Here is a 21,561-nt window from a genome sequence, read left to right on the forward strand (position 1 = left end):
CACTGAAAGGCCCAAGGACCGAAGGAAATCAACAGAAGCAGGCCCACAAGGGGTCCTAAAATCGAAGGCAGCAGGATAGAGAGCCATGGGGATGCAGAAACCCAGTTTTTGTACCAAGACTCCTGTTGCTCTCTCTCTGTTTCATTTTTCTAGGCTATCTCTCACATTTCTCAGGCTGTCTTCCACAAGACCAGTCTTGTCTACAAAAACACAGCATTCCTCTTTTAAGGCTGCACAATGCCCTCCCTGTTGTAGGAAGAGCAAATCGAGTCCTCTTCTATTTTGTAGCACCACTTCTGAAAGGGTGACAACAGAATCTTTTAAATTGGCTAAGCCCTCTCTCAGTTCACCTGGGTCCTGGTCAATTGCAGCGCTAAGTAAATTATAGCATTGCTGGTTTTGTTGGGAGGTAACAAGCACAGCAATGCCTGTGCCTGTCCCTGCTGTCCCTAACCCCAAGAGGACTGCGACAGTGATGGCCAATATAGGCTCTCTCTTTTCTCGATGGGGTCACCAGTGTTTCTATCCCAAAAATTCAAGATATCTTGTGGCTCATGAATGCTGAGTCTGGGTAGTAATTGCACGAATACTCAATAATTGCGCTGCTGCAAGAAATCAGATATTATTACATAGCCAGTCAGCCCTGATGAACATGCCATATAAGTATGATTTGGGGTGAGCAGGTACTCATGATGATTGTCAATGACCAAGGTATGGTTGCATATTTCTAACAGCTGGTGAGAAGGGAGCATATGTTTTCCCAGAATACAGCTTCCCACCCTGGATACCTCAGTGAGGGTAAATCCTAAAAAGCCTCCATATAGGATATTGGATTCATTGGTATAAATAAATTCTCCAAAAAGGGCAATGCCTTCATAAAATGGAGGGAAAGCAGAAAAGCACATCCAGCATTCCACATATTTGGAGAAATTATTTATCTGCTCCTGGAAGAGTAGGGCAGAGGCAGATGCATTAAGAATGGATAGAATGGGGCTGGAGAGATGGCTCAGCCGTTAAAGGCTAGGCTCACAACCAAAAGTATAAGAATGGATAGAATGACTCGTGAGAACAGCAAAGGGCCAGGAGGAATGGTCGGTTGAAAGAAAGTAGTCAAGAGGGATCCTCTGGGGCCTGTGTGGCCACTGGGTTTTTGGGCTCTGAGCCCCTTTTAGGCAAAGAGGGAACAAAATTATATAATTGAGGATTAGGTCCAATAGAGGCCTGATGTTTAAATGGCAATGTTTTTTGTAACTGTATTTTAAAGGAAAGGCAAGGATCTCTGCCAGAAATATAGAGGCACAGGCCCCATTCAGCTCCCTGAGTAGTTTCCCAATTAAACTCCTTTTCTTGTTCTGTGAAAGCTATAAGCAAAGGATTATACCAATTGTTGGCACAATTTTGATTAAGAGGTGTAGGTCCCGAATTAAGTTGCTGTTTGGGAGGGTTTTTGCCATCGAGCCAAAGAGATATCATGAGTCTTTCATCAGTTAATTTTTGAACCCAATAAACATCTGATGAGCCAGGGAAGGAGGAACCACGTCCTTCTTCCATGTGAGGGAACTGTCCCATGAAGGGAAACAGTAGAGCTTGTGCAATGTGTTGTCTGGCCCTAAGCGATAAGGGGCCCCGCGTGGCACTGGCTAGAAATTTAATTTCTCCAGAATAGTCAGTATCTATTACAGAGAGAAGGATGACAAGTCCTTGAAGAGCACTCGAGGCTCACCCAATTATTAGGAAAAACATGCCAGGCGGCAGGGGTCCAAACTCTCCAGATTCTATGATAATAGTCCCTTCCTCAGGGGTTATAATCCTGGTGGTGGAGGAACACAGATCCAATCCTGTGCTCCCTGCTGTTGCCCGGGATAAGTTGGCATTGCAGGAGCTTGATGCTGCACTTGGGGGCATGTGGTCACCTTTGGATAGGGGCCCTGGTGTGGGGCCCCCTGCCCATTTCCCTGACCGCAGGGAGGGTTTGCCCATTAGTGTCAGTCTTAGACTGACATTCCTTTGCCCAATGATGGCCTCTCCTACAGCGGGGACAAATTCCCAGGGCAGTGGGTCTAGGGGCCACTTGACCAACGGTAGGATTAGGGGACTGGCTGGGGTTGAGGGCGCTACGTTCTCTAGCAAAATGACCAGGTTGTCCACATTTAAAACATGTTTTGCCTCTAGGGCGACCAGAATCCCCGGTTTTTTGGAACACAGCCCCGATCGCCAGGCTAATAGACTTGGATACTTGATGTGAGAAGGAATCGACATCATTACAAATTTAATCATTCCCAGAATATCAAGGTCTTTGGTCTTGCCTCGTAACACGGCTCTGCATGGCAAATTAGCGTTCTCAAGAGTGAGCTGTCTAAGGAGGAGTCCCTCACTTTCACTCTGACCTAAGATTCTTTCAGCTACTTCTTGTAGTCTCCCCACAAATTGACCGTAGGGCTCTTGTGCCCCCTGGATTATTTTAGTTAGGGGGGTGGTGAGTGCTCCTGTAGCAGGGACCGCTCTCCAGGCAGACAAAGCAGCCTGCGCCATTTGAGCAAGGACACCCGGAGACAGCCCCAGCTGTTTGTCCTCAGTGGCAAATGAGCCCCTTCCACATAACTTGTCAGCCGTCCAAGAGTTGGTCTTACTCAGGGGATTTTTTCTATTTCTAGCAGCAAAACTCTCTATCTATGAACTCTGATTTCCAGGTTAAATATTGCCCTCTAGTAAGGACGGATTGTACTACCTTGGTCCACTCGCTAGGAGTCACATATCCAGACCCCACGAGCCCCTCCAAGATGGACAAGGTAAAGGGAGAATTTATACCATAATTTTTAATAGCCGAGTATAATTCTTTAATAGATTTGATTTTAAATTTTTTGTATATGGGACAGGAAGTCTAGTATTCACCTTGGTCGGAGCCTTCCTCATCAGAGTCTGCAGCTACCTCATTATAATCGTTCTCCTCTTCGCTCTCCTGTTCTTCACTACCATTTGGTCCTTGTTCCTAGTTGTTACTATCAGGCTCAGGTTCCTCTCTAGCCTGCCTAGCGCGTTCCCTGGTCATAATGGGGAAGGTTAGTTTTGGTTGAGGTTTTTTAATGGTGTTAGATGATCTTTTGGGGGCAACTTGTCCCTTTCTCATGGTCTCTTGTAAGTTTTGAATCTCTAATGTAAGGTCCCCCAACTCCTGTTGTAAATGTAAGACTTGTTTCAGTCCGGTGATTTGAGCCTGAAGCACAGCCTTAGCCTGAGTTAGTCCCTCTACCACTGCAATTGGCAAAGGTGCAGGAGGAGCTGACGGCAATGGGGGCAATTAGGGTGGGGGGCGGGTAGGTCCCGATCCTTGTGTGAAAAAGACCTGAGGTTCCTTTGGCCCGGGGCTGTACCTCTCCTCATATTTGGCAGCTTCCTCCTCTAACTTGGCCTCAGAGGCAGGATCTAGCCTTGATTCAGAAAAGTGGTGTAAGCGGTGCCTCTCACTTTTATATTTGTCTTGGTCTCTAGAGAACTCTTTTAGAGAGGGATACATGGTTTTCAATTTTTTAGACATTTTGGGGTCCTCTAGAGAGCGTAAGGCTTCGGATGAGGGATTTCCCCTCTCCCCAGGCATATCAATGACAATGGAAGGGCAAGGAGAGTGCAGCTCCCTGTTTTTACTTTCGCTTTTACATGAGGGCAGCCATGAAGCTTGTAAGAAATCCTCTGCAGCAGCTAAGAGGTGGGCACTCTCACCTCCTTTCTCAGCATCTTTTATAATGTCTCTAATGATCCACCAGTAACTAAAAAATGCCGCGGACACTGGGTCACCAGCTTTCAAGAGCTTATTAATGTCTTGACCAACCTTATTCCAAGTAAGGGGGTGTATATTGGGGCTTCTTAAAATTAACCAAGGACACTTTTCATCAATAAAACTACAGAATTTGTTTAAATCCTTTTTCTTAACTCTTATTCCTCTCTCCCTGAGTAAGCGCTTGATCTCTCCTATGAAACAAGCTTCTTTAGATAATTGCTTCCCCATGACAATCGGATGACAATTATTTGGCCTGCGTTTTTACCTCCCTCTCCAGTGACGCACGAGCGATGCGCCCTGAAGAGTCCTCAACTTCTTTCCTGTGGATCCTCTGTCTCCGTTGTCCAGTAGTTGGCTGTGCTTCAGGTCCCTGTTCAGGTGCCACTTGACCCGTCCAGCAGGTCCAGTTATTCAGGGTCCCGAAGAGGCACTATCTGAGGGTCAAGTGGGGGAAGGGAAGAAGGAGACCAAGCAAGGTTTTATTGTCAAGGTCTGTTTATTGAGAGGAATGTACAGCATTTAAAGCTCTGAAGCAGGAATTGAAGCAGGAACTGAAGCTTAGGGCTGGGGAGTACTGGGAAGTGCCCAAGAACATAAGGTAAATCATTAAACTGCAAGATATTCTCCTTAGACACTGAGGCAACAGTCTTCCGGGGACATAATCTTTCTTTGAAAAGGTCAAGCCCTTCTCAGGAATCTGTTCAGGGACATCTGGTGTTTGCTCAGGCTGAAACACCCTGTGATTGTTCCTGGAATCTTCCTGGGAGAAGCTTTTGTCCAACAATCTCATAATCTTACAGTGGCCATCTTAGGGCTGAGTGCCCTGTGACGATATATCTCAGAATGACTGCCTATAGGATAGCAACAACTATTCTTAACAATAAAAGAACTTCTGGTGGAATCACCATCACTGATCTTAAGCTGTATTACAGAGCAATATTGATAAAAAAAATGTATAGTATTGGTACAGAGACAGGCAGGAAGATCAGTGGAATAGAAGTGAAGACCCAGAAATGGACCTACATACCTATGGTCACTTGACCTTTGAAAAAATCTAAAACAATCCAGTGGAAAAAAGACAGCACTTTCAACAAATGGTACTGGTTCAACTGGAGGTCAGAATGTAAAAGAATGCAAATTGATCTATTCTTATAAACTGACACAAAGCTCAAGTCCTAGAGTATCAATAACTTACAAATCAAACCAGATATATTGAAATTAACAGAAGAGATAGTGGGGAAGAACATCAAACACATGGGCACTGAGGAATGTTTTATGAGCAGAGCACCAACGACTTGTGTTCTAAGATCAACAATAGACCAATGGGACCACATAAAATTGCTAAGCTTCTGTAAGGCGAAGGACACTGGCAATAGGAAAAGATAGTGACCAACAGATTGGAAAAGATCTTTACAAATCTCACATACAATAGAGGGCTAATATCCAATATATACAAAGAACTCAAGAAGTTAGACTCCAGAGAATCAAATGACCCTGGGGTACAGAGCTAAACAAAGAATTCTCAACTTTGGAATATCTAATGGCCAGGAAGCTCGTAAAGAAATATTCAACATCCTTAGTCATCAGGAAAATGCAAATCAAAACAACCTTGAGTTTACAGCTCACACCAGTCAGAATGGTTAAGATCAAAAACTCAAGTGACAGTAGATGCTGGCAAGGATGTGAAGAAAGAGGAAAACTTCTCCATTATTGGGGGCTTACAATTTGGTATAATCACTGCAGATATTAATCTGGCAATTGATGTGAAAACTGGACATGGAACTACCTGAGGGCCCAGTTATACCACTCCTGGACAAATATTCAAAGCATGCTTCAACATATAACAAGGACACATGTTCCACCATGTTCCTAGCAGCCTTATATATAATAGCCAGAAGCTGGAAAGCACCTAGATGTTCGTTAACAGAGGAAAGGATACAGAAACTGTGGTACATTTACACAACAGAGTACTATCGCTGATGCCAAGAAGTGCTTACTGACACAAGTGCTTGATGTCTCCTAAGTCGCTCTTCCAGAGCCTTACATATACAAATGGGAATGCTTGCAGCTAACCATGGGACCCCAATGGTAGACGTAGAGAAACGAATGAAGGAGCTGAAGGGGTTTGGAACACCATAGGTAGAACAACAATATCATTCAACCAGAACCCTCACAGCTCCTAGGGACTAAATCACTAACCAAAGAGTACACACAGAGGGACCCATAGCTCTGTCGTAAGACCCCATAGTGCCCTTACCTCAGGAGCACCACCCACAGAGCACAGAATGACAAAGTGACTGCTGTAATAGCATGAGGGTATAAGGTTTTTAACCCACGTACATGGGGTTGTTCATCCACACAGGGATAGGCAACACTGAACCCAGAAAGCACACAACTTTTATTTCTTACAGAGGGCAGACTTCAGCTCATGGTTAGCCAGCCTATTCTCATTGGTGGTACACAGGACAAAGGATCTGGTCAGGTATTGACTATCCTGCTCAAGGGGCTCTTCTTGGCTCAGTTGGTCACTTTCCTATCTAGCCCCACACCTGGCCTTGGGGAATCTCTGGGAAAGGGCTAAGTTGGGATGTCCCTTAGAGTGGGGGTAAACTGGGTGGTCAGGCAAGGTCAGAATGACATCTTGCAGTTGTTCTCAGAATTTACCACAGGGAGGGGTAGGGGGTCTTTCTGAGAACAGTTGTTCTTAATTAGCTTAGTCAGAATCCTGATCACCAAAACTTTATCATATCACTGGGCATCCTGACCTCAGATATATCTCTCAGAAAGGTCACAAATTTGTCATAGGCATCCTGACCACCAGATGTATTTCTCAAAACCTTGTTTTAACAGCTTAGTTTCTCATATCTATGAAACTATGAAACTTTATTTCTTTAACTCTAGCAGCATATGTAGCAGAGGATGGCCCTATCTGCAAACAATGGGAGGAGAAGCCCTTGGTCCTGTGAAGGCTGCATTCCCTAGTGGAGAATAATGCCAGGGCACTGAGGCAGGACAGAAAGGTGGGTGTTAGGGGGCACATCCTCATATAAGCAGGAGGAGGAAGGTGGGAGTGGGGTAACCAGAAAGGAAATAAAATTTGAAAAGTAAATATATAAAATGTCCAATAATAAAATAAAAATTCTTTACCAGTTTTTCTAAAGAAAACTTGGTTCAAGAAGGACACAGAGCATATAATACTGTGCTTCTGAGACTGATGTTACTCATAATTTGTTGAATCAGAGCTCAGGTCTCTAATCCCAGCACTGCAGAATATAAGACAGAGCAATCTTTATTACTTGGAGGCCAAAAATCATCTAAATCAAGAATTGTAGAATAACAAAAAAATAGGTTTCTGTAAATCCAATAGAGGGGATTCAAAAAGTTCATTTATTGAGTTTTCTACTTTCCAATGGTCATTGGTTTCTCCCTGAAGACCAGCCCAGGTTCTGCTGCAAAATGAGCATAGTACAAGGGTCCTTCAGCATTTCTGGACAAAACAGGAAGCTTTTTATCAACATTCCAAGGAATATGAAGACCCCACCAGGGTTGTTATGGCTACACAAAGATGGGTAAGGCAACTTGTATTTGGAAAGATAGGTTAATTTGAGAGACCCCGGCTTAGCAGCAGTAATGCCATTTTGTAAGGTTGTACTTAGATGACTGGTTCAGGGAAGGGTCAGAACACTCAGAACACGGCAGCTGTCAAACAGGATGTTTGTAGTTGAGCACCTGACAACAAAAGGGAGAAATGAAAAGCCCTGGGAGATATGGGGCCCACACCCTAGTGGAGGGCCGAGTGAGCCGTTATGTTCTAGGAAGGCGGCCAGGGAACTTGTCCCCGGGCTGAACCCTCGCCTCCTTAGAATCCACCAATTATGTCCCTGTAACCATGCATCTGCTTCTGTATGCATGTTTCTGTTCCCCAGAACCCTATAAAAAACCCGTCCCTGGTTATACGGGGTGCACCAGTCCCCCGAGTTGACTGAAGCGCCCAAGGTGCCTGTGTATCCTGATAATAAACCCTCTTGCTGATTGCATCCAGTGGTCTCAGTCTGGTCAATGGGCTTGAATGTCTCCTTCCCGAGGGAAAGTTCTCTCTGAGAACTTTTAATTTGGGGGCTCGTCTGGGAGCCGGAGATCCTCCGCCCAGGAGCCACCGACTACCCACCAGGAGGTAAGCCGGCTGGCATCTGTCTTGTCCTGTCTTGTCGTGTCTTGTCCTGTAAATGATCGATCAATAGGCTCAAATCTGAGGACTGGTTGGAGGAGAGGGATCCAGACCAACGGTGCCTTGCGCCCCGGACCCTCGGTGCCTCCGTTTGGGCAGGCCAGAGAAGGAGCTGACAAGCTCAGACTTCTCCGCAGCCCTGGAAGACGTTCCAAGGGTGTGTGGAGCCCGATTTTTCGGAACTCAGCCCATATCAGAAGGATATGTGGTTTTGGTTGGAGGAGAGGGATCCGGACCCTCAGCACCTCCGTCTGACTTTTTGTTTTCCGTTTGGCACCGAAGCCTCGCGGCGCGTCTGTTACTTGTTTGACTGTTGGAATTGTTTGTCTTCCTTGTGTCCTGATTTTCCTTAAAACTAACATGGGACAGTCTCTAACAATGCCCCTCAGTCTCACTCTTGACCATTGGAAGGACGTCTGCGACCGAGCACATGATCAGTCGGTTGAGGTCAAAAAAAGAAAATGGCAGAGCCTCGGCACATCCGAGTGGCCCACTTTCAGAGCGGGCTGGCCGGTGAATGACACTTTTAATAAGACCATTATTTTACAGGTTAAAGATCAGGTCTTCCACAAGGGATCACATGGACACCCTGACCAGGTGCCCTATATTGTTACCTGAGAGAGTCTTGCATTTGACGCCCCCGTATCATCTACCTACAGGCCCGACTGAGGAGGCAGAAGCAGAGCCGCCTGCCAGACCAGTTGCCGGGCCGCAGCCTGAGGCGGTTTCTTCCCCTGTGGTTTCGAGACTCCAGGGCCGGCTCGAGGTGGCACCGGACTCCACCTCCCAGGCTTTCCCGCTTACACAAGGGGTTGGTGGCCAGACCCAATACTGGCCGTTCTCAGCGGCTGACATTTATAACTGGAAACAGCACAACCCCCACTTTTTCCAAGGATCCGATGGCCCTTAACAATTTAATAGAATCTGTTTTAATGCTATTTGCCCTGTTTGGTGGACCCCTATCTTCTGGACTCTTGTTTTCTTGCCATCCCATTTGAGATGCTTGTTAGTAACTCTTACAGGTCTTCTTTACCACTAAGGAAAGACAGAATCCTACTAGAGACCAGAAAAAAAAATGTTCCAGACACGGATGGAAGGCTCTCACTTCTGCCTGTTGGATTCAATATGCCTGAAGGTAGGGAGTGCTCCAGGTCTGCCCCCAGGCTCCAAGGGTGGGTCTCCGAGGGGCTAGAAAATGCCCCACTAATCTGGCTAAGATAAAGAAAAGATATAAAGAGAAAGTTACAGAAATTTAAAGAGTTACAAAACAAGTTAGAGAGCTAAAGAGAGGTAAAAGACAAGAGAAGAACATATACTGGCCACAGTAGTTAGGGAACCTAAGGAGACAGTACATGACAACAGAAGAGAATTCCTGGCTAAAGACACTGGGTCAGGGACTGCCCCAGAAAGAACAAGAGGGGCCACTGGAGAGACTCTTGGTCCTAGTGTGCTGGCTATGCACAGAGATAGAAGGGAAGCCCGCCCAATTATTTTATGGATACAGAGACCCAACGCTCTGTGCTCCTATGCCCCAGTGGGCCAGTATCCAAAGACCTTGGGTACAGGGGGCTACTGGCAACAAACAATACTTATGGACTACCCGAAGAACAGTGGACCTTGGCGTGGGCCGGGTAACCCACTAGTTCAAGGTCATCCCTGACTCTCCCTAGCCTTTGCTCATGAGAAATTTGCTCTCCAAAATGGCTTGTGTGGGCTGAAATGGCTGGGTGAGGCCATGTGTATACATATCTGCAGACTGTGTATGTGGAGCTTAAGACCTGTCTCAGTGCACCAGTACCTGATGCTGGAAGATGTATGGCTTAGTGCCATTCTGCCTGGAACACACCATTCCTGCCAGCTGGGCACTAACAATTATCACCCAATCCAGGGCTTAAACTGTGATAGAGTGGCTGATGTTTTGCCTCTGAATAGAACGTCCCCAAAGATGGGACCACTGGTCAGCTGCCATGGACTAGATTCTCTACCGGTTGGGGGCAATCTGGTCACCTTGCTGCCCAATCCTGACCTGGAGCCACCATAACATGAGTATCAAGTACTGGCAGAAGCCAATGGGTGGAAAAAAGACCTCTGCAACTGGCTGATTGATCCCTGCTAAAAGCCGAGGCTACCTTGTCTACTGATGGGAACAGTTCTCTTCTTGAAGGTCAGAGATAAGTGCATGCTACAATGAAGGACAACACAAATGTCATCTGGGATGGACAAACCTCTACCCCCCAGCACATCAGCGCCACAGATGCCTTACCATCTCTTGGATGCCCTGATGAAGCCAACAACTGTGAGTATTATTCATTGCCCAGGACATCAGGAAGGAAGAGGTTCAGTGACATGGGGCAGTAACAAAGCAGATAAAGTGCCTCGGGAAATGGCTATGCAGGAGCCTCTCCTGGTTACAGGCCTACAAGAGACAGCCACTGGGAACTGGGATTGGACTAAGGGATGGCCTCAGTTAGAATGTACAACAGAAGAAAAGGCCCAAATTGCTTATTTCCTAGTGTTTGTAGATACCTTTCCAGGAATAGATTGAAGCTTTCCTCAGCAAGCAAGAGACGGCCTCGATAGTCATCCAGAAGATACTAGAAGAAATCTTCCCCTGATTTGGAATGCCCAAGGTAATCTGGTCAGACAATGGCCCTACTTTCATTGCCAAGGTAAGCCAGGGTGTGGCCAAGTATTTAGAGGTCGATTAAAAATTACATTGTATCTACAGACCTCAAAGTTCAAGACAGATAGAATAAGTAGATAAAGCTCTAAAAGAGACCCTGACCAAATTGACCATGGAGACTGGCGCAGACTGGGTGATACTCCTTCCCTCTTGCTCTCTTCAGAGCAAGAAATCTCCCTTCTAGATTCAGCCTAACCCCCTTTGAGATCTTATATGGGGCCTCAGCTCCCCTGACTGTATTAGATGATGTTACTGAACCAATATGTCATAGTAATAATGATTTATATGCCAGGCTAAAAGACCTACAGGTGATACAGAAAGAAATCTGCTCACAGCTGGCAGCAGCCTATGCCCCGGGGACCCCTGAGACATCTCATCAGTTCCAGGTCATAGCCTGCAGCTACATACAGCGACATGGAGCCCAGACACTTGGGCCTCGCTGGAAAGGACCATACCTGGGGCTGCTGACCACCCTGACAGCCATCAAGTCTCAGCCCTCACCAGCCGCATACTAGTTGTTGGGGCTGAGACCTGGGACCTAGAGGGACACTCGGATCTTCAAAAAGCTCCCTAGACTTGCACATCAGATGAGTGGATACATCAGAGACATGACTGGGAGGTTGCTATAATGATCACTTGAAGAGTGTGCTTTAGAAACAAGAATTTCATGTTTGCCCTGGGTTCCATTGGGATAGATGTAGAGATAGGCTTGATTTTTATTACAAATGATGTAACATTACATATGTTAGTACTCCTAACACTTCTTGGGACTGTGCCTCTCGGATCACAATCTATATGAGTTTAAAAGTTCTAAAAGACAGTCATGAACTTGTTGTATAGGTTCAGATAGTGTCCAGATTAGAATCCTGATGCTAAAGACTTAATAAGACAAAAAAAAAAGAGTTGAGAATTACTTAAGGCTATCTAGGTGCTGCAAGGGCACCACAAGAACATCTGCTGTTGCCCTACAATACAAGGCTTATGGAGAATTCAGACCTGCCATTGACTCAGATATAAAAAGAGTAAAAAAGACTTTTTAGCTGACCTCCAAGAATACCTAACCTCCCTCTCAGAGGTAGTCCTTCAAAATAGGAGAAGATTAGACCTGATATTCCTTAAAGAAGGAGTCTGTGTGCTACACTAAAAGAAGCTATACAGATCAGACAGGAATAGTAAGAGATAATATGGCTAAGCTCCAAGAACGCTTAGCCCAGAGACAAAAGTTGTTTGATTCCCAACAAGGGTGGTTCGAGGGGTGGTTTAACTGATCCTCTTGGTTTGCTACCCTCCTGTCTACTCTGATGGGACCCCTACTTATTCTTCTCCTAATTCTCCTATTTGGACCCTGTATCCTTAACAGGCTGGTACAGTTCATGAGGGATAGACTTTCAGTCATTCAGACTCTGGTACTGACACAACAGTACCATAGGCTGAGACAACAGGAAACAGAGATCTCTTAACCAAGTCGAGTGAAAGATTTCACTCAAAGTTAACAGAAAAAAAATGGGGGAATGAGAGACCACGACTTAGCAGCAGTAACGCCATTTTGCAAGGCTGTACTTAGATGACTGGTTCAGGGAAGGGTCAGAACACTGAGAACACTGCGGCTGCCAAACAGGATGTTTGTAGTTGAGCACCTGACAACAAAAGGGAGAAATGAAAAGCCCCGGGAGAGGTCCCACACCCTAGTGGAGGGCCAAGTCAGCCATTATGTTCCAGGAAGGCGGCCAGGGAACTTCCCCCCGGGCTGAACCCTCGCCTCATTAGAATCCACCAATTATGTCCCTGTAACCATGCATCTGCTTCTATATGCTTGCTTCTGCTCCCCAGAACCTTATAAAAAAACCTGTCCCTGGTTCCACGGGGTGCGCCGGTCCCCCGAGTTGACTGAAGCGCCCACAGGTGCCTGTGTATCCTGATAATAAACCCTCTTGCTGATTGCATCCAGTGGTCTCAGTCTGGTCAATGGGCTAGAATGTCTCCTTCCCGAGGGAAAGTTCTCTCTGAGAACTTTTCAAATTGAACCAGGATCAGCTGGTTCAGTATCCAGAACATGTATGAGATGTTACCAGACTTGTAGTGTAAGTCATTCAGGCTGCAACCCCAGCACATACAATGCACTGCATGTCAAATCAAAAACCAAGGAGTATTTGATCATAGTCCATGGTTTTGTAGTGTAGTGCCTGGGAAATGTTAGTAATCTCCTAAAACACAAACAGAAGCCAATCTGAAACAAGTTAAATCAGGGTTTTTATTCTATTCTAGCTAGCTCAGGCCCCTCCAACACACCACATTTACCGGCAGAAAATGATTAAATTAAATTTGATATCAGGGTCTATAGGAGGACTCCTTTTCTGATGTCAATGGATAACCTTGCCCATTCCTTGTTGATCTGCATTCATCAGTCCAGTGTCAGACTTTGACACACTTTTTTGCCTTTTCCAAAAGGCTAAAGTTTTCTCTCTGTATTGTTTCTAGATTAAAAAAAATTTCTAGTCCTTCAAAAAATTTTTTCTAGTCCTCGCTGATCCCTGCCCACAAGTCCTTGCTCCCAAAAACTGTGGGAGAGAGAGCTCATTGCCCAAACCTGTGGGCACTCCAGAGACTGCAGTGCAGGAGAGACTGCCACTTCTGCCCACCTTTGCCCACATCCCTGGCCAAAGAGGAAACAGTATAGGGCCTCTTGGAAGAGGAAGATAGGGGCACTCAAGCTGCAGGAACCCTGAGGTCCAGATTGTGCCCGGATCTGAAGGGACTGGGTCAAAGAGCTCCCTGCACCCAAATCCCATGGGAAGGAGAGCTAGACCTTCAGAGGGGAAGGCACACCTGGGAAACCAGAGGAGAATACTCTCTGCCCACATGTCTAACTTTAGAGGAAAACACCTAGTGCCATCTGGGCCCCATGTGCACAGGGACCACGGAGAAAAAGGGGCAGGCCTTCTCATTGCTGCCCTCACGGAGAGCTGAAATATAGTCCCAAGGAGTGACTTCAGTTCTGAGACCAGAGGTAAGACCAATATTTCTGCTCCAATTGACCTGCCTGGTGAACTCAGGACACACTCCCACAGGAATACCTGAAAGCTAGTAGACAGAAACAACTACACACCTGAAAGCAGAACACTGTTCCCATAACTAGCTGAAACAAAACAGGAAAACAAGTCTCCAGCACTCCTGACACACAGGCCTATAGAACAGTCAATTTCAGCCACTGCCAGAAATAGCAGAACAAGAGATAGAAGAGAGAATCTCAGGAGCAGAAGATTCCATAGATATCATCGACACAACTGTCAAAGATAATGTAAAATGAAAAAAGCTACTGGCCCAAAACATACTGGAAATCCAGGACACAATGAGAAGATCAAACTTAAAGATAAAGGTGCCCCCATCTTCCTGTTCCCAGAAGCCCTATACAGTTTCCCCTTAGGCAAGGGATGTGGGCATGGGTTGGCAGTACTGGAGGCCTCTCCTGCCCTGCAGTCTCAGGAATGCCCACACAACTGAGCAATGAGCTCTCTCTCCCATGGGGTTTGGCAGCAGGAAGCTGTGGGCCAGGATCAGCGAGGTTCAGGTGCCAGCTACTCGGGTGGTTTTCAAACAGAACTGAAAGGCTGTGGTATCATTAGTTGCAGAAGGCCCATGTGTAAAGATCCCTCGACTAACAATCTTCACTATCATGCAGGCCCAGATCTGCTACTTTGAGTTAATCCACCCCAACATCTACTTCATCTATGAGCTGCTGACGTGCAAAGAAGACCCAGTCATGCAAAACTGGATGTCTTTACTGTCTAGGGCTGTTCCCATAACTGCCCCCTGCTCCTTAAAATGGAAAAGCTGCAGCTGCACACAGCATTTCTTGTCCTGCTGGAAGACAGAGAGAGCACAGGGCACTGGTGCTATGTGCAGGATACAAGCACAAGCCTTGAGCCTAATGAATCCCCCACCCCAAAGAGCCTCATGTAGGCAGAGAGTTGTGCAGCACTTGCAGCTGGCACAGAACCTGCCCCCCAAAATGACTGCCTAGACACACAATTTCCTTGTCACAGGGCTACAGCAGAGTATCTGAGAAGAGCCTCAGCAATGTTCCAATACTTTAGGTGTTTTAGAAAACTTGAACAAGACCAACAACTCACTGCTATGAATATTTGTATGTAAAGAAGTTTGAGATATGTAGAGATAGATGCATACTTACTGTGTGACACACTGCACCGATGACAAATGAATATGGGATGGAGAGGTGGGAAAGATGGAGGAACAGAGCAGTGAGTGCATGGTGAATAGAGGCACAACTGAAGATGGGATGGCAGTGACAGTTGTGAGAGAAAGGTGCCTGTGGTGGGTGGTGGAACATGTCATAGCTGAATAGGGCCATAAGGTTGGTGTATAACAGCTTGGAGTTTGTGCAGACTCAGCCCCCAAACATGCTGCCCATCTACAAAATTACCTAGGCTTTGAGCAATGAAGGAATGTCCAATATGAATCAATTTAATTTTCTGAATTTGACCTCCTCAAATGACCACTATGGTCTCTGTGATGCCCTTGGAAGCCATGCTGTTATATGTGGTCAGCTGCTGCAGGACATGTCAAAGTCAGATGTTCTTGTGGATGTTCATGGTCTCAGATGTCATTGGAAGTCATCTAAATGTCCATGGACCACTTTACTGTCAGAGGTCAAGTGGATATCTGTGGTAGTTTGAAGAAGTTTGGTCCATGTAAAATAACACCATTAGGAGGTGTGACTTGTTGTGTCACTGGGTAGGTGGCCTTTGAGGGAGGCTTATGGGGTTGGAGTGTTGGAGATTTATCACAACACCTAGTGCTCAAGCTCTGCCCAGTCAGGAAAAGAGCCTCCTCATGGTTGCCTGCAGAACTGAATGTCATCCTGACAACCTTTGTATCAAGATATAGAATTCTCATCTCTTGGGCAGTGTTTAAAACTTAGTAAAGCTTGCTTTTAAATTTGGCCTAAAATGGTTAATTTGTTTTGGTCTGGTGGACGTCAGAATCAGCAAAATGTATTCCTGTGTGTGGGGTTTGTTGTTTCATAATCTCAAGCAAGGCTCAGTATCTGTCTCTCTTCCTGATGCCTACTGATCTGCATGTGGAATGCTCAGCTACATCTCCAGTACTCTGCTTGCTTTCCACCCCATTACCTGCCATGATACAAATATGTTGCTGTAATAATAAATTAAATTGTTTATTTTACCCTGCATCAGATCCAGCACAGTAGTGCCCCAAGATATCTGGTAAATGTCTTCATCTCAGTCAGCAAATCGTCTCACGTGCTATGCTGTACCCCATATCACACTACTGATGGCTATTCTCTGAGTCTGGCAACAAACTCTCTACCCACCTAGTTCCCAAGGCAGGTTGCCACCATGCCAGACATACATACCCCAATTATCTGGTGGCCCAGTGTCTCCAGCCACCACATAATCTCTTGAATTCAATTAAATTGCCATATGAAAGAACATACAACACAACAACTTCTGATCCAATTGAAAATATATAATTGCCCCCCACCTACACATACAAACCCCCGTACATATCCATCCCTTAAAAACATTCATAACAACTTGTAAATGTACAGAGAGGAACTTAACATTCACCTCCATGATCTCTTGGCTGCTTCTCCCCTGGTTCCAGTCTCCTCTTCCTCTCTAAAACTTGTCTCATGCCCATCCTTCTTTCTTGAACAATGACAGGCCTCATTCTATCTTGTACCTGCCTTCACCTATAGAGTGACATCATCCTACATTTCACCCTTTTTGTCTAATAAAATTGGGCTGAGTCCCAAGGCTTTCAGGCGTACAGTTCTCCCTATATAAAATTATAGGAAGTTGTGTACCAGCAATACCATCCATGCACTGAAGTTCCTGACAGTTATCAGAGGCAGTTTGTTTAAAAAAGCCATGCTTCCCACTGACAATTTTCTCATTTCTGGGTCCAAGAGGATGTATGTCTTACAGGCTTCAAAGAATCCTTTTTAGATATATTCTAGGATTCTCATTATTTCACCTGATTACCTTAGATAAATTTATAGACAAATTTGATAGAAGCTTCTCTGAGGCTCACCCAACAGAATCTGCTGGTAGACATATATCCTCTCCCTAACTTCAACAGCCTTAAAATACCAGTTTGGTATGGTCAAATTAAAGGCTTTACCTGTGTGAGCAGTCAGTTACCCCTAGAAATAATTTCTAAGTTTCTCCCACAATTCTCTTACTTTCTTCAGTTGTGAAAGGTACCTGAAGCAGTTGTTGACAGTCATCATAGATGTGTTTATGGGTCTTTTTGAAAATGGATGAAGGGGGTCTACAACTTCCAATTATAAATGTCATTACTTTCCAATGATACATAGGGCATAACTGTCTCCCCTGTACATCTGGGTGTTTAGAAGACTAGAGGAGTAAGGTTATAGTAGAGTTAATCCCTCTGGGCAGTAAAGCCTGATGTCAGTTGAACTCACATTGTGTAAGGGCACTAAATACTCAAAAAGGAAAGAGGCACAAGCTGCAATTTCAATTCTTACCACGTGTGCAGAAATTCAAAGGCATCTAAGTATAGCAGCATGCATTAAAATTTTCCCCATCAAAAAATGCCCAGAACCAGATAATTTTCACAAAAAATTCTCCCAGCCATTTTAAGTGTAGTTATTGCTTATACTCCTCAAATTATTTCACAAAATAAAAACAGAAAGATTATTGCCCAATCTATTATATGAAAGACTACAGTCACACTGATATCCAAAACACATACAAATTTCCCTTATGGACACTGATGCAAACTTAATCATTAAATAATTGCAAATATATTCCAAGAACACATTAAAAATATCATTTACAAAAGATAAGTAGGCTTTCTCTCAAGGTAAGTAGGGGCGCTTCAATATAAAAAAATCAATAAAATTAATTGACCACATAAACCAATGGAAAGAAAACAATGCAAAACAAAAGCAAACAAACAAAAGGCAAAAAACAGGATTGTTAAACTGGGACCAGGCAAGGCCATTAAGAAGCAACCCCTTAATGATAAAAGTTCTCCAGAGATAGGCACACAGATGGTATGCCTAAATATAATAATGGTAATATAGAAGAAGCCCATGTCAACATCAACTTAAATTGGGAGAAACTCAAAGCCACTGTACAAAAGCAAAAGCAAGTAGTGGTTTCTCATTCTCTTAAATTTATCAATACAGCAGTTGAAGTCTTAATCGGAACAATAAGGCAACTGGCAATTAACAGGATAAATACAGTAAAGTTGAAAGCATTTTTATTTGCATTTAGGAAATACACTAGAATTAGGTGAAAAACTTTACATGTCACTTAGTACACATAAGTTAGGTCATCTATTCTGCTCAGTCCAATGCAGACAGGTTTCTCCAAAGAAAGTATGTTGGGTGGTCAGGACAGTTGAATCCCAGTTTACAAGACATCAGACAAGAATCAAACACCATCAACAGGGGAGTTGCCAGGTAGAGTGTCCAAGACCCTAGAGCTGCTCTTTCCCCACACACCATTTTGACATTACATTACAGCTGTTTTAAATCTTGGGCCACCAGGCTGCCTTTCCCCAGATTCACTGTAAATGTTCCAGCAATAGAGTAGTCTAAACAGAAGTCATTTGCAAAAAACACTGATTGCTACTTTTGGAAGACAGATGTAGGTCATAGCAATCAAGCACCTAAAATATCTTACGGTGTTTAAGTGAGGGCTACAAAAAAAGGACACTGTATGGAAGACAGGGAGTGAAATGCTTCCTCCACCAAGTGGGGATATGACTCCACCATTGACTTCCACCCCAGGGTCTCAGAGAATTCAGAAGCATGAAGTATAATGAAATCCATGGCCTTAGTCTTCAGGTGGTCTGCGTTGTGGAGGTCAGCCAGGATGAGAGTGGGTACAGCATTTTTCACAGAGAGGTTCCTGCACAGGGCATCCTCACACATGACCTTCAAGTCCTGCAGGTCATACATGTCAGCAACTGCCAACAAACCAGTGGCCATTGAATGGATGTGGAGGTGTGGTGCCTTCCCTGTGTAAATGAAGGCCATCATTTCCTTAAAGACTTGCAGGTGAATGTCATGGATCTCAATGCGATTTGTTAGGCTCTCCAGCATTTCATGTTCAAACATTGCTCTAAAACCTGGAGAGTGAGCTGCTAGGATGGCCTTGTGATCTCTGAATTCCTGGCCAGCAACCACCAGGGTGCAGTCTGTAAAGAGGGGATTCTCCCACAGCTCCCCTAGGTCATCTGCCAACATCTGTCTTGGATCCCTGATTGCAGGTGTCATGTTCTGTCCAGGCCTGCTAAAGACGGGTCCTACTATGCACACCTTGCAGCACAGGGTGAGCTGGTCTTCAGGGAGAAGCCAGTGCCTATAAAAGAGGAGGAAATCTCGAAGGATGAACTTTTTGTGCCCCCATTTTTGGTTTGGTAGAAACTTTAAAACATTTGGGACCTTTATAATTTGATATTTCTCTCCTTGGGCATTTATAATCCAGAACTGGAACGTTGCCCAAACTGGACTCTCTGGACAACTGAGCAACCACAGGTAAACTGACAGGTAATCCTTGCTTTCTTCATCAATACCATTTGGATGTATCCTCAAACACCATTGCATTTCTTCTTCATTGGCCTCTAATGAGAACACTGGGCTTGTAATATTTTCCAAAATTCCATCCATGCAAAATGAAAAGTTGCTAATGGTCCACTCGTAGCAGAACTTCTGAACACTGCTATGTGTGTAGCCACAGCTCTTGAATTTCAGGTCCCTTGACATGTCTTCTGGAGGTAGTTTGGAGGTTAAAGTTGATCTGAAAGAAGTAATAGAAATTATTCTTCATTCTCTAGGATACAGTTGTAGATATCCTTTAGCTTTTATTTTCACTGTCTGGTAAATTGTCCCTTTTATATTCTTGGAAACTTGTATTTCTATAGGTTTCTCTAGGTTTCCATATTTGTTCTACTGAACATAATACAGACCCACAGTGACTGTTAAACATGTGTGTGTGTGTGTGTGTTTGTCTCTGTCTGTCTCTCTGTGTTTGTGTCTCTCTCAGTCTCCACCATCCTCACATACCCCGCCATATGTGTGTACATCTCTGTGTGTGTATTTATTGAATCTTAGGTCAATGGTAACTAATTTTGGCTATTCTATTCAACTGTGGAAGAGTTGGGAAATGTATATACACACTCATTTCGATTGTGTTTTATTAATCATGGTTCTTTAGTGAACATAAAGAATGAATTTCTCTATATAAATAGAAAGTGGAGGTATGAGAGAAATCTGTAGGCAAAGGTCAAGGTAATATAAAGTTGGATAAAACCAATACCTACTTATTCCACAAGGTTTGAAGTCTCAGGTCTTCTTCAGTATCAACCCGAATCCTGAAGAAGTAGGTTCAGATGCCAGTGAAGAAATGAGCTTGCTAGTAAGATGAGAGTGAGCAGGAAACAACTCAAAGCTTCCTTCCTGTAACTTACATAGGCTGCAACAGAAGTGGGGTCCAGTTAGTGGTGTGCCTTCTAGTCTTAAGATCTAGATTAAAGGTGTCTGTGTTCATGCATCAAGACTCAGATTAAAGGTGTCTTTTACTACCCAAAGAGTCTGTATTTGATCTACATCTATTTACTTCAAGTTAAGTCAAAACAATGTTAAAGTGCATCCCCTCCAGTTTTTTAGGTTACTTAAGTCCACAGGTATTCTGAACAGAAGACATTTGGTACTCCTTCACCACCAAAATGATGTTTCAAGGCTGTGGTGCATTGGATGGTGGGGGGATGGTGCCTGAGCTGGAAAAGAAAATAAAGACCCTACTGTGAGTTCCTTCAGATAGGTTCCTGTCTATGTTTTTTGTTTTGTTTTGTTTTGTTTTGTTTTTTTGTTAATTTGTTTTTGTTTTGTTTTTGTTTTTTGTTTTTTATTATGGTGGGGAGTAATGAACTCTGCAATGGTAAACTGGAATGGGGTAACATTTGGGATAGAAAGAAAGAGAGACAGAGAGAGAGAGAGAAAGAGAGAGAGAGAGAGAGAGAGAGAGAGAGAGAGAGAGAGAGGGGAAGGAAGGAAGGAAGGAAGGAAGGAAGGAAGGGAGGGAGGGAGGGAGGGAGGAAGGAAGGAAGGAAGGAAGGAAGGAAGGAAGGAAGGAAGGAAGGAAGGGACCAGTACAGAGAGAAAAGTAAGAGAGGAGGCAGTTTTTCCAGTAGAGTTTTTCAGAGATGAGTTGAAGAGAGAGATATGGAGACACTGGGAAAGACAGAATGATTCAGAGAACAAGAAAGGAGCCAGAAAGCAGTGTAGGCTGATAAATGGGAGCAGCAAGGCAATGGAGCACTGTTTCTCAGTGGTTATCATACCACAATCTAGGCAGTCTTGTAACTATGTCTATTTCTTCTCAGAGATCTTGGTGGGTGGGGGTGGGGCAGTTGTAACATCTATGCATAGGATTCTCTGTCCTGATAACTCTAAACATATATGGTTACATTGAGCAGATTTCTGACAAGATTGATAGTGAATATCTATTAAGCATATGAGTTATGCAATCATTAATGCTGTGATCTTTAAATTTTTACTGTTGCAAATGGTTAAATTAATATTATATAAAGATTTACCAAATCAGGATAGAAATTAGCGATTCAGACTGTTCTAATGTAAGGAGGCAATGTTTACATAACTGCCAAAAGCAAATATGGTAGATGGCCACTGGCCTGTCATTAAAAAGATGGCACTGAAGCTACAACCAGTCATATGGTCTGCATTAGCTAAGCTGGTGCTGAAACAATAGCATAGGAAAACCTTACCTGCCCACAACAAAGATGGCAGTCACTCAGCAGACTGCCCTCAATGAAGATGGTGCTGAAGCTACACCCCTGTCT

At 44.4% G+C, this 21,561-nt stretch overlaps 1 protein-coding gene across 1 annotated transcript; it reads right to left on the reverse strand.

The window, feature by feature from the left end:
• Positions 1-18,067: 18,067 nt before the first annotated feature.
• Positions 18,068-19,465, reverse strand: LOC120100601 (TD and POZ domain-containing protein 1-like). Its single transcript, XM_039103342.2, has one exon. It carries the CDS (start codon positions 19,463-19,465, stop codon positions 18,386-18,388), a length of 1,080 nt encoding a protein of 359 aa, XP_038959270.1. The 3' UTR covers positions 18,068-18,385.
• Between the last annotated feature and the right edge of the window lie 2,096 nt (positions 19,466-21,561).

Source organism: Rattus norvegicus, chromosome 2 (genome assembly GCF_036323735.1).
Source record: "Rattus norvegicus strain BN/NHsdMcwi chromosome 2, GRCr8, whole genome shotgun sequence".
In the NCBI taxonomy this organism is placed as follows: domain Eukaryota; kingdom Metazoa; phylum Chordata; class Mammalia; order Rodentia; family Muridae; genus Rattus; species Rattus norvegicus.